We start from the raw sequence: 19,849 nt of genomic DNA, 5'->3' as shown, positions 1-19,849 counted from the left end.
CAACTGAAGCACTCTTTTTGATAAAGCGAAGAAGACCTATGTTACATCAGGAATAATGTAAAATTATATCATTTAGCTTTGAATTATATGCTTATACAGACAAAGAAGTCTATATGTAACAAAAGTATTCGAAATCATTTTATTTTCACCTACTCTTTTTAGTACTGCCATTCAAAACACATTTAAAACTTTTGAAAGAAAAACACTCCTACTCAAACAAATATTGCATTGGAATCTTTTAATTTCACTTATATGTAACAAAAACAAATTTAAATGATGGTTTAACTCAAGGTTGTAAGAGTTAATGAAAAAACATTATCTCATATTGCAAGGTGCCAATCATTTGATTCAAGCTTTAGCTTCCACACTGCATTCCAATACATATAGTTAGATTCAAAAATACAGAAATCGAGTTAGTAGGATTCATTATTAGATTAAATAATGAATAGAATGTAGACAATTGTAAAAGAAATTTAAGTTCCTAGTCTATATTGAGAGAATATAAGTGAATTCAATTAGCATTCAGAACAATCAGAACACAAAACTTGTTAATAATAAATGCAATACAATTTTTCCTTTGCAAAGTCCTTTTTTTCCTAAGTCCATTTAAAGTGTAGCCATTTTCAAACTTATGGTTCAGAATGACAATGTGAGACATGCCAACAATATTATTACACTTACTTCAGTAAAGAAGAAACCAAACCCTCAACAACCCTTCCCATCTGTCTCCTGACCACCACCACCCGCCCCCCCCCCCAAAAAAAAACCTTCCATAAGTTAGTCAGAAAAACAGTATTAGAATTCATGATTTCCATGCTTCTTTTCATTTGATGATACATAATCACACCTTGGGAATAAAATTACCTGAAGGTGTTGTGGCTTTGAAATCCATGGAGGACAGCGGGGCACAATGATTTTCTGTTTAAAAAAAAAGGCTGGGTTGTCTAACCGGGGATTCACTACATTACACTAGTCCCACAAGATGCTGCACCAGATGCCAACTGTAGTCGGCATCACTGGGTTTCTCCACCACTTGGCTGCTGCCCATTTCAGATTGCACCACTGGGTTTAACAGTGGCACCTCACATGTTTCAAAGTCATTATTTATAAACTAAAGCTATTTTTCACAGGTGAGAATTTTCTGCTTTACTGATGAAAACTGATTATGTTCCTTTAGAATTAAGCAGACTGCATGTCGGAACTTAACTATACAAGGTAAGGAAAATAGCTTAGGCTACAGCTTGTAAACAATACAGCCACAAAATTATGTATTTTCTCTAATTAACTGAGAGTCATTACATATTTTTTAACAAAAGCCACAGAGAGTCAACAATAAAGAGAGAATTAAGGGAGACAGAGAACTAGAACTGTGAAGATTCCTTGTATATTACAAATCAGTCCATGTATAATACATTTTGTATATTGATATTACCAAAACATTTCCATTCTTATTAACTCTGATAGATTTAAATTGCAGATAAGCATGGTTTCTACTAAGAGATATCTTATAATCCATGTCAGAGAAAATCTGATAAAAAGACTTGATATGTAAGTACTGGGTAGGTAACAAACAAAATAACCAGTATTGCACACCAAATTCGGAGGAGTCCTGGAAAATAATATGACAATTATAGCTATTTTTCATAAAAATAATAGAGGGCTCATTACACCTGTTTTGTTTGTGTGTTTTTTTGGAGAAAAATTATATGCATATTAACCAAAATAATTACTGTCAATGATAATTTCCTGTAAAATAAAAGGTTATGTGAGGTATCGAAAGTAGTCAAATTCATAGAAGCAGAAAGCAGAATGGTGATTGCCAAGAGCTGGGAAGAAAAGGAAATGAGGAGTTGCTGATCGATGGGTATAAAGTTACAGTTATACAGGATGAAAAAGTTCTGGAGATCTACTGTACAACACTGGGCTTTATAGGGAACTGTACACTTAAAAATTTGTTAAGAGGGCAGATATAGTTATGTGTTTTTTACCACAATAAAAATTAATCGATCAATCAGAAAATATAGATAGGGTAAAAAGAGTAAGATGATTCAGGATGTACTTAGATCTTGAAAGTACAGAATTGTTTCAGTACAAAAGATAAAAAAAATCTCCATGAAAGTATTTCTGATAACAACACTGACCAAAAGAAACTTCCAATGTTCATGACTAAAAATAAGAGAACAAGGATTCCCAAAGCTAGGGTTCATTAAGGCAGACTGAGGAGATATTCCAAAATTATGCTTTTCTTTCTTAAACATCAGTAAGGCTGGCTTTTCTAACACTGTTCCAATTCTCAAAGTAGTAAAGAAAAGAGAAGTGTGGGAAGAAACCTTATGTGAAAGTCAGTAAACATATATTGAGCACCTAATTTGCAACAAGCATTCTTCTAGGTCAGTCGTCAGCAAACTCATTAGTCAACAGAGCCAAATATCAACAGTTACGACTATTGAGATTTCTTTTGAGAGCCAAACAACGACTTCTGCGCATGGGCCACGAAGTTTCAATCGCACTGTATGTGAGGACCCGCACGTGGTATTTTGTGGAAGAGCCACACTCAAGGGGCCAAAGAGCTGCATGTGGCTCGCGAGCCGTGGTTTGCCGACCACTGTTCTAGGTCAGCAATTTTCAACAGGTGTGCCTCAAGTATTTTTAAAGCATGCAATATCTGACTATTTAGGCAGGAGCACTGACCTCTTTTCCCTTAGATTGTCAAATTAAAAAAAAAAAAAGACATCAGCCAATACAACCATTGCTGTTCGAAGTGAATGAATAAAAATTATACTTTATTATTTGTCAGATTGGCAAAAATTGCAATAAATTTTTTGGTGTGCTGAAGAATTTTAATAATTACTTTGTGTTCCATGAGATGAAAAAGGTTGAAAATCGCTGTTCTAGGTAATACAGGAGTGAATTACAACAGACAATAAAATTAAAGAAATAAATAAACAAGATGCTTTAAATGATGACAAAGCTCTAAAGGAAGTATTTAAGGTGACTACAAATACAAGTATACTAACTGGTGTGGGATAGATTAGAAAATATCTATTTGAAATAGGGTGATTAAGAAAGGTTTTTCTTATTCAGGTAAAATTACACAAATTTAATTGAATCTCACTATATTCTGAAGTTAGTAAATTTCAAAAGTTTAAACCTAAAAATTACATGGAAGTACATAATATGAAAAAATATATCTTAAAAATAGGTGGGAAATAAGATGTCATCAGTGGAGAAAGGAGGACGAAGGGCACAGGGGGCTCTATGTACTATGCCTGTAACTTCCTGTTAGCTTAAAATTAGTTCAAAATGTAAAGTTTAAAAACATTTGCATAGCTATTACTGTAAATAACAATGAGACATCTACTTCACTTATGATACCTTTCATTATTTCTCAAAAATTGCTCTATGGGAAATAAAATTATAAAGCAATTTAGGAAAACAAATCTCCAATATAGAAAAAGATTTTTCTACAAACATGCCGATTAGGTATATACAAAGACAGCAACAGAGAAGCGAGAAAATAAAGTTTTGAAAAAATTTTTTTCTAATCTAGGAATAAATATTGTTCAAGAAAGAAAATGCAATGACAGGAGTCAATTTGTGACAGAGAAATTCCCTTATTTAAAATAGCTAAATAGGTAGAAAACACACACAAATCTTACGTTTAAGACCAACTTCTTACTTCTACAGGAATAACTGAAATTAGGACAGATAACAAAGGATGCAATCCAACTTGGGGAGGAGAAGGGAGAAGACAGGGGCAGGAAAGTTACCTTAAACTACCTTACTATCTTTCATTGGATTTGCTTCAAGGACTGCAAATATAACTAAAACTGCCTCACTTTAAAACCCATATGTCAATCCATATAATGTAATGCTTCTGAATAAGGGATTTTGTCCTCAGTCTAAAAATATTTAATGGCTATTGCTCCAAAAACTTCATAATGGGCTTCAGTGAACGATAAAGGGTCAAGAACAAAGATTTATCTCTGCTCTCTCCTGAAACCCCCTTCCTATGGCCTGAAATATGTCCCTCCCAGACTTCGTATGTTGAAACCCTAACTCCTAATGTATTGGTATTGGGTGATGGAGCCTTTGGAAGGCAATTAGCTTTAGGTGAGGCCATGAGGGTGGGTCCCTCATGATGGGATTAATGCCCTTAAAAAAAGAGAGGCGAGAGCTCTCTCTTCTCTCCTCCTGGTGAGATTACATTGAGTATGTGCCATCTGCAAGCCAGGAAGAGAGATTTCACCAGAAACCAATCATGCTGAAGCTGTGAATTTCGACTTTCAGCCTCCAGAACTGTAAAAAAAAAATGTTTTCTGTTGTTTAAGCCACTGGTCTATAGTATTTTATTATGGCAGCTTTAGCAGACTAAGACACACAACTAAAATGGTTGTGAAAGTATTTTTTAAAATCGTAAACCCATAAGGACAAAGAGAATAGGAAAGATGACAGCAACATCTTGGATACTAAAATAGCACAGAAGTTAGTGGTAATTGACTTAGTAAATTCTCCATCTTAAAGTAAATGCAAAATAAGCAACTAAACTACAATAGAACCAAGAGGCTCAGGAACTGGTGGCACTAGGTACCTCTGAAAGCAGAGGTAGTGTGAAACTAAAGGGTTGGGGAAATACTTTGAAGAGCAGCTAGGCACACAATGCAATATACAAATCATGTTATCATAGAAATGTACACTTGCAAACTATATGACACTCTTGACCAGTGTCACCCAATACATTTAATTTTTTAAAAATTATGCCATTCTATAGACCAGGGGTCCTCAAACTTTTTAAACAGGGGGCCAGTTCACTGTCCCTCAGACCGTTGGAGGGCCGGACTATAGTTAAAAAAAAAACTATGAACAAATTCCTATGCACACTGCACATATCTTATTTTGAAGTAAAAAAACAAAACGGCAAAAACACCCGCATGTGGCCCGCGGGCCGTAGTTTGAGGACGCCTGCTATAGACTGTCACTGAGACTGAGTAAACAAGTTAAAAAAAAAAAGCACCTGGATCCCAGATCCCCACTACAAAGTGGGCACTAGACTGTAGGTTTACTCAATGCAAAGAGTAAGAGCAGTGCTTAGATTGGGCCGGGGGTGGGGGGTGGGAGGAGAGAAGGGGGAGATGATGATACCACACCAGGCACAGCTATGGGCTCATGGAGACAAAGTACTGAAACTCGGGTTAATGCTGAGGGCCCTCATACCTTTCCCCTACTTGGCTTCCAACAAGTTCAGAGTCAGACATATACGGTTTAGGTAAGACTGGATATTCTTTTCTGGGGACTCTGTCTAGTCAGGGAAAGATGGTCAACAAAATGGTCCAGCAAGATCACCCTGGGCTAATGTCCAGAGTTGCAAGCTCCACCCACAATTACAAAGCTACCCAGCAGCTTTCTATCCATTCTTATACAGGAACAGATGGCCAAGGATGAGATATGTGAGGACGTATTCCAACATAAAAGACAGACAGAAAAATTAACAAAAAAGGGCAACCTTAAAGAAACAGAATATGTAGGGAGAGTAAATAAAATCTGAAAAGAAAAACAAAACCTCAGATAGCTAAGAGAAGAAAATCCATAAAAAACAAACACACACACCAATAAAAAAGAAAAAAACTTATAATTTAAATTACAATGTCACAAATAAAAACCTCCAAGGAAGGGATAGAGTGTAAAACTGAAGAGCTCTCTTAGCAAGTAGAGTAAAAAAAATCAAAGAAAGTCAAGAGATAAAGATAAGAAAATGAGATACAGCCTGGCGGGTGTTGCTCAGTGGTTGAGCATCGACCTATGAACCAGGAGGTCACGGTTCGATTCTAGGTCAGGGCACATGCCAGGGTTGCCAGCTTGATCCCCAGTGTGAGGCATGCAGGAAGCAGCTGATCAATTATTCTCTCTCATCATTGATGTTTCTATCTCTCTCCCTCTCCCTTCCTCTCTGAAATCAATAAAAATATATTTTTTTAAAAACAAAGAAAATGAGAGAGAGAGAGAGAGAGAGAGAGAGAGAGAGAGAGAGAGAGAGTTAGTCTTAGGGATATACCTGATTAAAAGAGAAAATAGAGGGAAGGATATTATTATATAAACAATTCATGAAACTTTCCCAAAATTAGAGGATATGCATTCCCAGATTTATTAATAAGGATCCAATGAGTAATCAGCATAATGGATAAATATAGGTCTACTCCAAAGCATGTTATAATAAAATTTTAGAACAGGAAAGCCCTAAAGAGGACCCTAAATGTTTCTAAAGAAAAAAAAATAGGGCACAGAAAAATAATCATGTATCTAGGAAGCCTCAGATTTCCCAATAGCAGTTTAGAAATGTAGAATATGATGAAATTATTTTTAAATTCTGAGGGGAAAAAATGATTTTCAACTGAGAACCTGATACTTACTGAAAGGAGGATACATATATAATGCAAACTGCAAGATTTCCCAATATGACCCTGGGACCTTACCCTGGCTGCCTGGAGAAGGACCTAGCTAAGACCCCCTTCACTGACCATGTCCCCAGAGATGCTGCCCCCAAGCTCAACTTCCCATGACACCGGTAGCTTCCCCCCTCTGGTAGGAGGGCCTGTAACTTCCACTGGCTCCAAAGTTCTCTGGGGCTAAACAGCTACTATTCTCAAACACTCCTATAAACATCCAACAAGCACTCAAAGAGATAAGATGACAAGCAGCCTGTATGTTTCTTAGCTGAAAAGACTGCATTCACGTTTGTACTTTAGGACTGGGGGGAGAGGGGGAGTTTGCGGGAACCTCCCAAGCACATTTTTCTGTGAGATAATGAGGGTGGTGGTGGACCTGTGCCTCCTTCCTGTTGACCCTGGTTTGTCATGTGTCCCCTTTCCACAACAAAGCCACCATTATATGACATGATGGGATTGGTACCGAGCCCCGAGCCCCGAGCCCCGGTACCTGAAAAGGTTGTCAGCCTAAGAGCCCTAAGGCATCACACCTTCCCTAGTGCAAAGAACACATCCAGCACAGTCAAAGAAATTTTCACTCATGGGATTTCTTTAAAAACAAACAAAGAAAAACAACAACCTCAAAACCAAAAATAATTCCCCTGATTCCTTTCTCAGGAAGCTACTATTTGAGAATAAAATGACACGAGACTCAGGAAACAGAGGCTCTATCTCACAGAGGTGGAAAAACATCCAGGATGACGTGAGGGGAGAGGTGAAATGACAGCTGGGCAGCTGGCTAAAGAGCACCTACTACAGATTAAAGCAGGACAGATGGTTCTGGAAGAGCGATTTGCAGGAAGATGAAACTGACAGAATATCTGATGTCTTTAATCATATTGAGGGGAGATTCAGAAACACAGGAATAGGAATGAATGTGTAATAAAAATGTAGAAAACTAGTAAGAAAATAGTCAAGTATTAACTATGATGGAGGTGGGGGAGAAGTTTCCAAGAAAAGTAACCATAGCATACCCCATGGCTCAACTTAGAACAGTGTTTTTATAGTCACAATAATGAATACTGATCTAATAAAAATTATGACAGAGCAATGTTGGAGGAGTATAGGAAGTAACTGTAAGAGTAATGGTAGTAAGCTTAAGAGCATAAAAGTCTCATTCTCTTGTGAAAACTCAGAAGACAGGATCTAAATGTGAAAAATCAAGGGCACATACTGTAAATGTTATTTGTTTAGAGATACAGAGGTAAATATTAAAAAAAAAGTTAAAAGTGTTAAAAAACAATTGCCTCTCAAGAGTGAGAAATGGGGAGGAATCAGGATAATGTAAGAGAGATGCTGTTTTTAATCTTTTAACCATTTGAATGTTATAACTATGTGCTTATATTAATTTTAATAAAAATAAAGAACAAATTTTTAAAAATATTTTATAACAAAGGAATTACTGTTACTATTAAAAAAGATAATTTGATGGGCTGAAAAGAGAAATGATTTCCCCAAAGAGATGTTAAAAACAGAAAGTCAATTTCTCAGTATAATGTTTCCATAAGAAGAAAGCTGTTAAACAACTATTAAAAACCCCCACAAATAACAAAATTAAGATAAAATCCCTCAAACATAATGCTAACTTAGAAAATGATTTAAATTACTAACTGTAGTTAAAATCAAGAAAGCTTATTTTAATCTTAAGTAAAAAGAGAAACACTTTACAGAGTCTGAAATGACCTAATAACTATGAATAAGAATAGTATTCAGGCAGCATTCATAAAAGGCCTAGTGTATATAAAGCACTGGGGTAAATATTGTTGGTTACATAAAAAGCTTATGGTCTAATCCTACCTAATAATAGACAAATATGCAAATTGACCGTACCTTCGCTATGCCCGTGATTGGCCAGGAGGCGCAGGGGGGCGGGACTCGGGGTGGCCGGGGTGGCTGATTGGGCCGGCGGGACGCTGAGCTCGCGTTGCCAGCAGCGGCTCGAGCTCAGCGTCTGCGCCATGGCTGTGCTGCGGAACAGAAGGGGCCTCTGGGGCAGCGAGCTCACGTCCCGCCGCGGACCATCAAAAGCGTGGGAGCTGGGTGCCTGTCCACTTAGGCACCAGGCCTTTCAGAAGCCTCCTCCGCGCTGGAGGCTTCTGAAAGGCCTGGTGCACCAGTGGACAGGCACCCAGCTCCCCCGTGATCGAAAGCGAAATCGTGTAGGGGACCCTACATGTGCATGATTCAATCATGCACTGGGCCTCTAGTTCTATATAATAAAAGCCAAATGTGCAAATTGTCCCCTCGACTGGAGTTCCGCTGGGAGTTCAATGGCTCGACCAGTTGCTATGATGCACACTGGGAAGCTGCAGACAGGAGGTCGCAGGAGGAGGGGGCAGAGCAGGACCCACCAAGTTAGATGGAGGGGAGGGAGGGAGAGACCCCACAGGACTGGGGACAGAAATGGGCAGGGAAGGAGGGCTGTACGGAAGCATTGCCCTTGGTTGAAGTAGAAATCCTGACCCCATTTTACAGACCCCAGCAGAGTGTGTGTAGGGGGTGAGGGGGGTGAAGACAAAAGAGGGTGTGAGGGGACTGGAGATGGATGGGGAGTAGTGCCGTTTGACTAATAGCCTATTTACTTTTATTTTTGTTAATATATTTTTACTGATTTTAGAGAGGAAGGCAGAGGGAGAGAGAGATAGAAACATCAATGGTGAGAGAGAATTGATCTGCTGCCTCCCGCATGCCCCCTACTGGGGATTGAGCCTGCAACCCAGGAATGTGCCCTTGACCGGAATCAAACCCAGGACCCTTCAGTCTGCAGGCCGTGGCTCTATCCACTGAGCCAAACCATCTAGGGCGACCCATGGCCTATTTAAAACAACTGCAGTAGGCTGAGCAGGGGTCTTACCACAATGGTGTTACCTGATAATGAGGGTGTCTCTCCTTATGTTGGGGTAATCAGAACTGCAGTGAAGTAAAGACACACCATGGAGCCTGCAAAGGGTTTCCACGCACACGATGCAGTTTACTTCATGTGGCAGCTGAAAAGGGTGAGCAGAGCCTTGGAAGGACATGAGGTCTCCAAGACAAGGGGCTGGAGGGAAAGTGTGTGCCGAGCATTCCACGCCGTGAGTTATAATCTATATATATAAAAGTCTAATATGTAAGTGTCCAACCAACCAGTCGACTGACTGGTCGCTATGACGTGCATTGACCACCAGGAGGCAGATGCTTCAACTGGTAGGTTATCTTGCTGCTAGGGTCCAGCTAATAGGGACTGGGTGAGATGGGGCCGGAAACACCCTAGAGCCCTTCCACGGTCCCTCCATGACCACCATTCCCAATCGGGACTGGGTGAGATGGCCCTGATCGGCCCCAATCACTAGCCAGGCCAAGGGACCCCAACAAGGCACAAATTTCATGCACCGGGCCTCTAGTAGAAAATAAAGACACATACCCAAATATCACTCACAAATTTGAGAAACAAAAAGTACTTCAGAAGAGAAAGTTTTTTCTTTGAGTAAGGGAAATAAGAAACATTCTATCAAAAAGGTGTGACTTAATACAAAAAGTTGTGACTTAAAACATATGGCCCAATTCTGGGTTTGCCTTAAATGTCATGCTAAGAATTTGGATTTTGTTTAGAAGAAAGAGTATAGTTGAAAGTTGGGGAGGTGTGGCAGTGGTCCAAGGAAAGTAGCCTTCATAGAACTAAACTTAAAATTAGAAGATGTTGAAACCAAGAGAAGAATGTGTCTATAAGAATGTGAATGAGATGGGTAATTGAAATCCCTGTATCTAGAAGCAGGTCAATTTTCTATTTAATTTTAATAGCACTTTTACCAAACTGTCAATTCAAGTAAGTCAGGCTTTGCTGGTTTCTGCAATAATACCTGTAGATTTGTTTGATGCTCTCCTTCGAATTTCTGTCACCATCAATCGTGAGACTTGTGTTGTGAACTGCAGAAGATCAGAAAATTTTTCTATCATTGTATTTGGCGGAGCATTTCCAAAGACCTGTAGATAAAAAAAAAACAATTTTAATAAAGCATTGTCAACTTTTTCCTTTTATTCTGTTCATTTCAAAGTGTGGTGTGACTTGAAAATCAAGTAAAAAAAAAAAGTATGCTTCAACAGTTTCTTTGAATCTGAAAAACATGTTTAAAAATACAACTCTTTCAATATATCTCGTCTAGCCACATTTCCTTATACATATTCATTTATTGAATGAATGGTTAAATAAATGAAATCTAAAAGCCAAACACTAGTTATCTATATAATTTGAATCAATCTACTTAAGGAGCTTTAGAAGAAATAATGTTTCTCTGAAGAAATCTAAGTTAAGAATTTAGAGGACAGTGGTAAGGTTCTTGGATGGTTCACAGATAACATCAGATGGCGAAAAGCAGAGACTTATTTAGTATTACTAAGTTCTAGGCTGAATATAGAATTCATTGACCTCGTCTCTTATCTCAGAATTTCTGAATCTAACCACAATAATTACCAGAGCACGACTGTTAGACATAAGACCTATATATTTGCTATGTTTTAGTCATGAATTTGGCTTAAATACACAAAAGAGAAAACCTAGTCAATTATATGGTTCATAATATACTTAGGAAAGAAAAATATGTATTTAGGGAAGTACCTCTATTCTTCATACTATAAAATTTTTCTTCCAAGGAACCTAATAAAAGGACATAACTTATAATGTAACAAGTGGCCCAGTGCACGAAATTCGTGCACGGGGGGGGAGGGGGGGTTCCCTCAGCCCAACCTGCACCATCTCCAATCGGGGACCTCTTGAGGGATGTCTGACTGCCACAGGGATCCACAGGGATCGCGCCTAAACCGGCAGTCAGACATCCCTCTCACAATCTGGGACCACTGGCTCCTAACCGCTCACCTGCCTGCCTGCCTGCCTGATTGCCCCTAACCCCTCTGCCTGCCTGCCTGATTGCCCCTAACCTCTCTGCCTGCCTGCCTGATCGCCCCTAACTGCCTCTGCCTGCCTACCTGCCTGATCCCCCCTAACTGTCCTCCCCTGCTGGCCTGATCTCGCCCCCAACTGCCTCTGCCTTCCTGATCACCCCTAACTGCCCTCCCCTGCCAGCCTGATCTTGCCCCCAACTGTCCTCCCCTGCCGGCCTGATCTTACCCCTAATTGCTCTCCCCTGCCAGCCTGATCGCCCCTAATTGCCCTCCCCTGCTGGCCTGATCTCGCCCCCCAACTGCCCTCCCCTGCCGGCCTGATTGCCCCTAACTGCTCTCTTCTGCCAGCCAATTTGGTTCTGATTGGTCGGTTTTTATGCCAGTCAACTTCAAAAGCTCCGCCTCCTAGGCAGCCATTGGCTCCTCACAGTTCACCCAGATTTGGTTCTGATTGATTGGTTTCTATGCCAGTAAGTATCAAAAGCTCTGCCTCCTAGGCGGCCAATGGCTCCTCACAGTTCACCCAGATTTTGGTTCTGATTGGTCGGTTTCTATGCCAGTCAGCGTGTCCGGGCCTATCTCTGGGACTGATCAGAGAGGCGGGGCTGGTCAGCAGTCCCACGGAGGCCCAGACAGAAACAGAGGCGTGGCTGCTGGTGAAGCCTGGAGAGAAAGAGAGAGGCAACGGCTGATCAACAGCTGCCACGGAGGCTGCGGATCAGACCCTGCCTCTCTCTTCGAGCCTCTCTCTGGACCTGATCTGCAGCCCCCTTGGCAGTCAGTGCTGGGTTGCCATGGCAACCCAGCACTGGCTGCAGGACTGACTTCCGGTGTTTGGTTGAGCCTTCAGTCAGTTGTTACAGACCCTGGGTTTTTATATATTAGTATATCCTTGTAATAGAAGTGTTTCTTACATTCTTACAATAGATACTTTGTTTCTTATAACCTCTCTCAAATTGAACTGAAAATACAAAAAAAAAAAAAAATGACACCAAATCACAAATCAAAAACACAATAATTCAAGTCTACAGGCTATACTTTTGTTCAGGTTTATAAGTCTGTTCACTAACTTGACACAGGAGTAATTGTAAATTATCTCAAAGAACAAATAATAGTCTTTATCAAGATCTCAGTAAGTTGTTTTTCTTATAAGATTTTGATAAATGTTGTATGTTTACAGTTAACCTGTGTGCTATCTGTTAAATAAGACCCACATTCTTTAACACACAAACTGCAGGTGCATTAGAAATTGAGAAGCTAAACAAAGACACATGCTTGAATAGCCATTTTTACTTCAATTCAGAGATGAGTATGTAACTGTTTAATAAAGGTATTTATAAAACAATTGTACATTTTGCTCAAGCAAGTATTTGGCCTTTTGTCAAACTGATTTATATATAAAGTAGGTAAACATTTCCATTACCAAGAATATATTTATGTTTATTTTGCTCCTAAGAATTAAGATCTATTTTGTTCCTAAGGATTATTAAGACAACTTCATAAAATAAATAGATCATGTCTTAGAAGATATAAAGATATGGTTTATCCAAGCAGTCTTCATGCTGGGTGAATAATATGCTGTTAAAAAACTAAGTCCTATTTGCTAATCTATAATGACATAAACGACTGTTAGTCTAGTGATCTAACACTACTGACTGATTCATTCTGTTATTTATTCAGTCATAAATATTTATCAATCTCCTAAATATGTCAGGCAATATTTAGAGTCATGAATACAAAGGTAAATAAAGAGTTGTGAATACCAAGGTAAATAAAACAAATACGATTTTGTGCTCATGGAGTTCACATTTTAGTACAGGAGACAAACATTAAACAAGTTAATTTAAAAATGAAAATTATGTTTGATAGTGGTGCATTATAAAGGAAGTAGACAGGTAACTGAAAGGGACTGCCTGGAATGGGGAGAAGTTATCAGAAAAGGCCTCTCTGAGTGACACTGATGTGAAGGATGATACTGAATGCAGACAGAGTCACAATTCAAAGGGCCGTGAAGAGAGAGCTCTGGGCAGTGAGAAGAGTTGTGCTGACACCTCAGAGTGGACATGAAATTAGGGTGGTTGTGGCGTCAAAAGGCTGGTGAGGCTGGAATGTTTTGAATGAGAGGAGAAATGGTACAAGATAAGGCTGGACAGGTACAGGGACTAAAACATAAATCTGACATTTTAGATAATACTAAATATATAAGGTAGCAAAGAGAATTTTTGTGATTGATTTCAGTAATTAAATCTAAAAATATTAGGTATGTATGCACCCTTCCACAAATAGTGGCATTTAAAAAAAATATACAGTGCTTCAATCATCTACTTAAACGTGTGTCACAAAGGGTGGAGCATGGACCTGGTAGTCAGGAGGCTTGAATTCTCCTTGGCCTCAGTGACTACTGGTAAAATTTTTGTGGTTCCTTCATCTGTCAAGGGAGAGAGTTGAGCAAGTGATTGGTAGGTAATGTATTCAACTCAGAAAGGATGATTCCAAAGAGATATGTGATGTTCACAACTCAGATGAAAATAAAAACAGCAGTAAGGAACAAAAATGCCTTCTAGCAAATGCAATAAAAATAATTGTCATATGCCCTGGCCGGTGTTACTCAGTGGTGAGAGTGTTCTGAGGGCCCATGCACCTGAGGGGTTTCAGGTTCAATCCCCGGCACTAGTTGGGGAGTAGCATGTGGAAGGCAACCAATCGATGTGTCTCTTTCATATTGATGTTTCTCTTTCTCTTTATCTCTCGTTCCTCTTCCCTCCCTCCCTTCCACTCTCTCTAAAAAAAGAAAATCAAAGGAAAAAAATACTAGTATCTTCAGGTGAGGATTGAATAAAATATTCAAGTACTTGACATGTAATGTCATTTAAATCTCAGAAAATCTTATACAGGATCCCCATTTCACAGATAAGAAAAAGTAAGGGTTGGAGAAGTTAAACAAGTTAAGCCAGGTGGTGGTGGAGCCAGATTTAAAACTAGTCTGTCTAATTCTAAACCGTGTTCTTAATCACCACGTACAATACTGTCTCAATTAAACTTCACGTGAACCCTATCACTGTCACTTCGCAATGTCCGCCTTAAGGGGAGAATAGCATGGTTTGACTTATTTTTAGAAGGATCATTTTTAATATCCATCTACATAAATTTCAGAAAATTTCCTGATACCTCAACTAAACATTTCTGGCATACTCAGGGAGAACAAATTTAATGGTGTTATCTAATGGCATTCATAAAGTAGAAGCTCAATATGTACTTGCTGTAGAATGAAGCTATTAAGTAAAAATTTATTAAATATAACTAGTAAAAGGAGGTTGGAATTCTGGCCATTTTCTAAAATGGTGTCTTTTTTCCCCTAAATACAATATGTCATATCTAAAATTAAGTTACGCAGTATGACCAATAAATAACTGCAATATAAAACAGATTTTAAAAATTTACAATGAAGATGTAATTGTGTTATTTTATCTCGTGAATGAGCTAAGATTTCTTATCAATTAATATAAATACTTAGGGAAACATTTATGTTACACTCTTCTTGTTTCTTAGAAGGATACCAACTTAGGGGGAAAAAACTGAGAATGCTTCCCTTAGTGCCTTCCTCTCCTTCCTCTTCTTCTGGGATATGCCTGCCTCATGAGAACACGCACTTCTCCTCTGCTCTGAGTGTGGCCTGCCACTGTCCAGTTCTTCTAGCAACTGGGTAGGTAAAAATAACTATTTCAGGGATAAATTTAATCCTTTGTTGGACAGACCTATTCTCTGATGTCAACTGTATTGGTATCCTATATAATAAAAGGCTAATATGCAAATCAACCGAACGGTGGAACGACCGGTCGCTATGACACTCACTGACCAACCACCAGGGGGCAGATGCTTAATGCAGGAGGTGCCCCCTGATGGTCAGTGCGCTCCCACAGGGGGAGCGCCGCTCAGCCAGAAGCCGGACTGATGGCTGGTGAGCTCAGCAGTGGTGGTGGGAGCCTCTCCCACCTCTGCAGCAGCACTTAGGAGGGCGCAGGCCAGGCAGAGGGACCCCCACCCAGTGCACAAATGTCGTGCACTGGGCCTCTAGTTATGTAATAAGTAGGAAAGCTGTATATATGTAAATAGTTCCCTTTCTGACTCCTGATCTGTCTCTCATTTGGTTCTAAACTTGATTATCCTTCCTCTAAAGCCAACAATTTAAGAAATAAAGGTCATGCCCTATCCAGTTTGGCTCAGTGGATAGAGTGTCAGACTGAAGGTCCTGGGTTTGATTCCAGTCAAGGCATGTACCTCAGTTGCAGGCTCCATCCCCAGCCCTAGTCAGGACGCTTGCAGGAGGCAACCAATCAATGTGTCTCTCTCACATTGAAATTTCTCTCTCTGTGTCTCTACCCCTCCCTTCCACTTTCTCTGAAAATCAATGGCAAAAATATCCTTGGGTGAGGATTAACAACAATAACAAAAAAGTAAAGGTCACTTGTGAGCGATTAAAAAAAAGACACTGTTTTCAACTTAGATACTTCTCAAATATAAATGAGAAGTAAATTCAAAAACTAGAGGAGTTTCTAAAAGAACATCTAATTAGCAAAGGTTATATTTTAAAATACACAATAAAGTATAACATCTACCAAGGTATTTAACAATGCAGTTAATTTTTAGATGACCAAAATACTATTTTTTTAAAAATAAATTTAAACCAAGTATTTGTTTCTATAAGCTTCTGTTTGTGCGATTAAAAGTTAATTATTTTTAAGAATGCTGGATAAATATTATTCAGCTATTTTCAGACTGCACGATGACCTTTCAGTGGGAGAGAATCAGTGAGAGGGAGGACAGCAGTCTCCTTGCAGGACTGTGATGAAGATCGTAGGAGGCAGATGAAGAACCCAGCATGAAACTGGCCCAGAAAAAGGACTCAACACATGTCATTTCTCAACCTGTGTCTCATAAAGGCAAAAACCACACACTGAAATAACACTACTGAGAACACTTTAAAAATAATTCTGGAGATAGATGCCCATGTCTTAACAGTAAGATAGTTTATTTTAAAATTAGCATAAATCAAGCAAAGTCTCAAAAGTAAATAGTACAATTCCTTTTTTAGCAATCATGGCTCTATAGCCATAATGAACCATTCATTTATCAAAGCTATTTCTTACTAATAGAGAATGTTAATGTCTAAATGGTCAAACATTGCATAAATATGGCTATATACTGCAAAATGTAGTGGATGTGATGGCTTATTTAAAGACACTTTTAGGTTAATGATGAATATCCAATGAATAGTCTATATATATTTTTTAATTGGTCACAATTAAAATAACTTCCTATCTTTTCATTAGTTAAGAGAAAAGTGAGTCTTTATGGTATTTAAATCACTTTAGAAATGTAAGGCAAGGCATATATATGTGCTTTTAATCAGCCAATTAAAAACTTTTGATTTGAAAGAATTTAAAGTTAATGAGACTTATGACAATTCAGAATGCAAGAGAACTAAGTCAAACAGTCTAACAGAGGATAATCACTAAAGCATCTAAAATCTACTCTTTAGAAGAAGAAATACCTGTACAATTATTCTCTCCTAATACTCACTTGACTTGACTGTAGAAACCTAACTAATGAAACACATTGGATACACATGTAGGACATTACCTATCAATTTATGCTAATAGATAAAACTACAATTGGCCTAACTATTCTAAACTATCACCTCTGTAAATGTTCATAAGTCTGAGAGAAGGAAATTAGCTTAAACTACTCAGCAGCCAACAGTACATAAACTAAACTAAACAAACAAACAAACTTCCCAGAACTGGTTCCAACCAAAATTAATGAGTTACCTCAACAGGACTTGAAAAAAAAAATGGTTTGTCCACAATCAGTTCTCTCTCCCATTTTCAAAACAGCTATTTTAAATGTTTCCTCACCTCTCCTCATGTTCCTTTTCACCATCTCCTCCATCCATCATTCTTACCTCTTATTTCATAGATTAAAAAATGAACACCCTCTGATAAATATATGTTACCATCCTCTAGTCCTATCCTATCCTACCTAATCCCATAGGTGACATGTGAACTAGTCTCTCTCTTACTATGTTCCTTCCTTCTACTTACCAGCCCAGCAAAACCTCAACCCCAATAAACAGTGTATCTATCTGCCTTCTCTAACTTCTACAGGCTGCTGAACGCCTGGAAAGAGAAAAATCACACACCAGCATGGATAAGATCCGGTACAAACTTATTATCTCCAACTTTCACTGGGCCCTCAATACTCTTTTATGTTCCTTTCCCACTGTCTCTCATTCCCTTTCATTAATATTCCAAACCATCACAATTTCCTTAAGTCCCTTAGTCAACCTACTTCCTCAAGACTCTTAACAGACCACACATTCTGTTGATAACTACAGGAAATTGAGGTCATTAAACATGATCTTATTCAACTTCACACCCAACAAAATACATATGCTTTCCCACAGGATGAGCTCTTTTTCCAAGCTGTAGGCTCAATCACCTACCTGACTCCATGCTCTCCTACCTCAATCATTTTCTATCTCTCTTAAAAATTTACACATTTTCCCTTCCCTTCTCCTTATGAGCATGCCTGGATCTTCCCTACCCTTAAAAACAAGGTGAAACACTAGAAACATACAAGCAAACACCTTTTATTGTCAAATTCACCTCCACCAATCTCTTTTGTTCTCTTTTCTTTCAAATTTCTACAAGCCAACTATATACTTACTGTCTTCTCATCTCCCATTCACTCACTCACTGCTTTCTGGTTTCACCATTCAGTAACTTCCCAACTGGCAAATCTCAAGAATGTTCTTCAGGCCTCATTACTGAGTCTCACTATTGTACATGACATCGTTGTCTGCTCTCCTCCTAGCAACTTTTATCTCAAGTGCTAACTTTTAACTAAAGTGCTATCACTACCCTCTCCTGATTCTTTTTGTACTGCCATTGACCAGCACCTCTTCTGTATCCTTTTTGCGAGACCCTTCTTTCACTAAACATTCATATTATCCATGGTTCATCCTTTACTGCTCCTTGCGCTTGGCAGTATGAACCATGAGTAATCTCTTGTACCCGTCCAGGGTTTGCCAATGAGTCCCAAAAATATGTGTCCAGCCAAGTTCCTTCTAATTGTCTACTGAATGTCTCTACCTGGGAAGCTCACAATTCATTTAGACTCCATGCTCCAAACGGAACCTATCCCCTAAACCTTTCTTTCTCAGCTATTGGGAAAACATCCATCCAGTTTCCCAAATTAGAAACCTTGGAGAAAGCCTTGCCTTGGCCCCTTCTACTCTCTCATTCTATTGCTTACAATACTTCGATGGCTCCGCACGCCTCCAGGAAAAGTATGAGTTCTTATAAAAGTATTAGCTCATGATATGCCTCCTATCAGTCTTGACAGTCTTATTTCTTGCCTTTCCTTGACATAAAATCAATTGGAAAAAGCCGAAGTGCCCATCAGTAGATGAGTGGATAAAAAAGCTGTGGTACATTTACACAATGAAATACTATGCAGCTATAAAAAAGAAGTATCTCCTACCCTTTGTGACAGTATGGATGGACCTGGAGATTATTATGCTAAGCAAAATAAGCTAGTCAGAGAAAGACAAATATCACATGATCTCACTTATGTATAGAATCTAAAGAACAAAATAAACTGACAAACAAAATAGGTCCAGAGGCATGGAAGCATGGAACCCACTGACAGATCTCAGAGGTGAGGGGGGAGGGAGGGAAGGGAAAAGATTAACCAAAGAACATATATGCATATATGCATAACCCATGGACACAGACAATAGTGTGGGGAAGGCCTAGGGTGGGGTGGAGGCTGGGGGGAGGGGGGAGGGGCAAAGGGAAGGGAAAATAACCACAATACATTTTTTAAAAAATCAACTCCTTGGACTGCTTATAGACACTGGTACATATTAGAATGTTTGTTGCCTTTTACCTTGACTCATCCTTTAACTTCTTACTTGAATTACATTCTTGGTTAAGTTATTCCTGTTAATTCTAATCTGACTAATGCTTATCTTTTAAAACTCAAGAATCACATCACATTCTTGAGGGAGACTTCCCTTCCCTTACCCCATCAGACTTTCAGATAACTCTCTTTCCAGGGTGCCATGTTACCCTCCTGGCATCTCTAAACGCCACCTTTCTTTGTTGCTGTGTTCTCTGTTTCTGTGCTGATCTCTTCTCCCACAGAATTCTATGCTTAGCTTCCTCATTATACTTGAGCTTCGCAAGATTACTGTTTTATCTCAGAAACTCCAGTGCACAGTACAATGTATGGCACAATGTTTATTTATAGATCTATATATGCAAAAGCCAAGTGACTGGAATGACGGAATGACCAGTCACTAGGACGTGCACTGCGGCAGCCAACCGGCCCAATCGGGGCCCTGTTTGCCCCCCCCCCCCCCCCCCCGCCAACCTCACATGGCCCCTCCCCCAAGCCAGCCCGCCCCCCGATCACCCTTCCCCACC

At 39.2% G+C, this 19,849-nt stretch overlaps 1 protein-coding gene across 6 annotated transcripts in view; it reads right to left on the bottom strand.

Annotated features, from left to right (window-relative positions):
- Positions 1-19,849, bottom strand: part of WDFY3 (WD repeat and FYVE domain containing 3) — a 272,662-nt gene that overhangs the window by 160,176 nt on the left and 92,637 nt on the right. For all 6 annotated transcript variants that reach the window (XM_079786784.1, XM_079786785.1, XM_079786783.1 and 3 more), the window contains one exon: positions 10,322-10,445. In XM_079786784.1, coding sequence (XP_079642910.1) covers positions 10,322-10,445 — 124 coding nt within the window. The remainder of the gene's footprint in view (positions 1-10,321; positions 10,446-19,849) is intronic.

This window comes from Cnephaeus nilssonii, assembly GCF_951640355.1.
Source record: "Cnephaeus nilssonii genome assembly, chromosome: 1".
Lineage (NCBI taxonomy): Eukaryota > Metazoa > Chordata > Mammalia > Chiroptera > Vespertilionidae > Cnephaeus > Cnephaeus nilssonii.
This window is presented reverse-complemented; position numbering and strand designations above follow the sequence as displayed.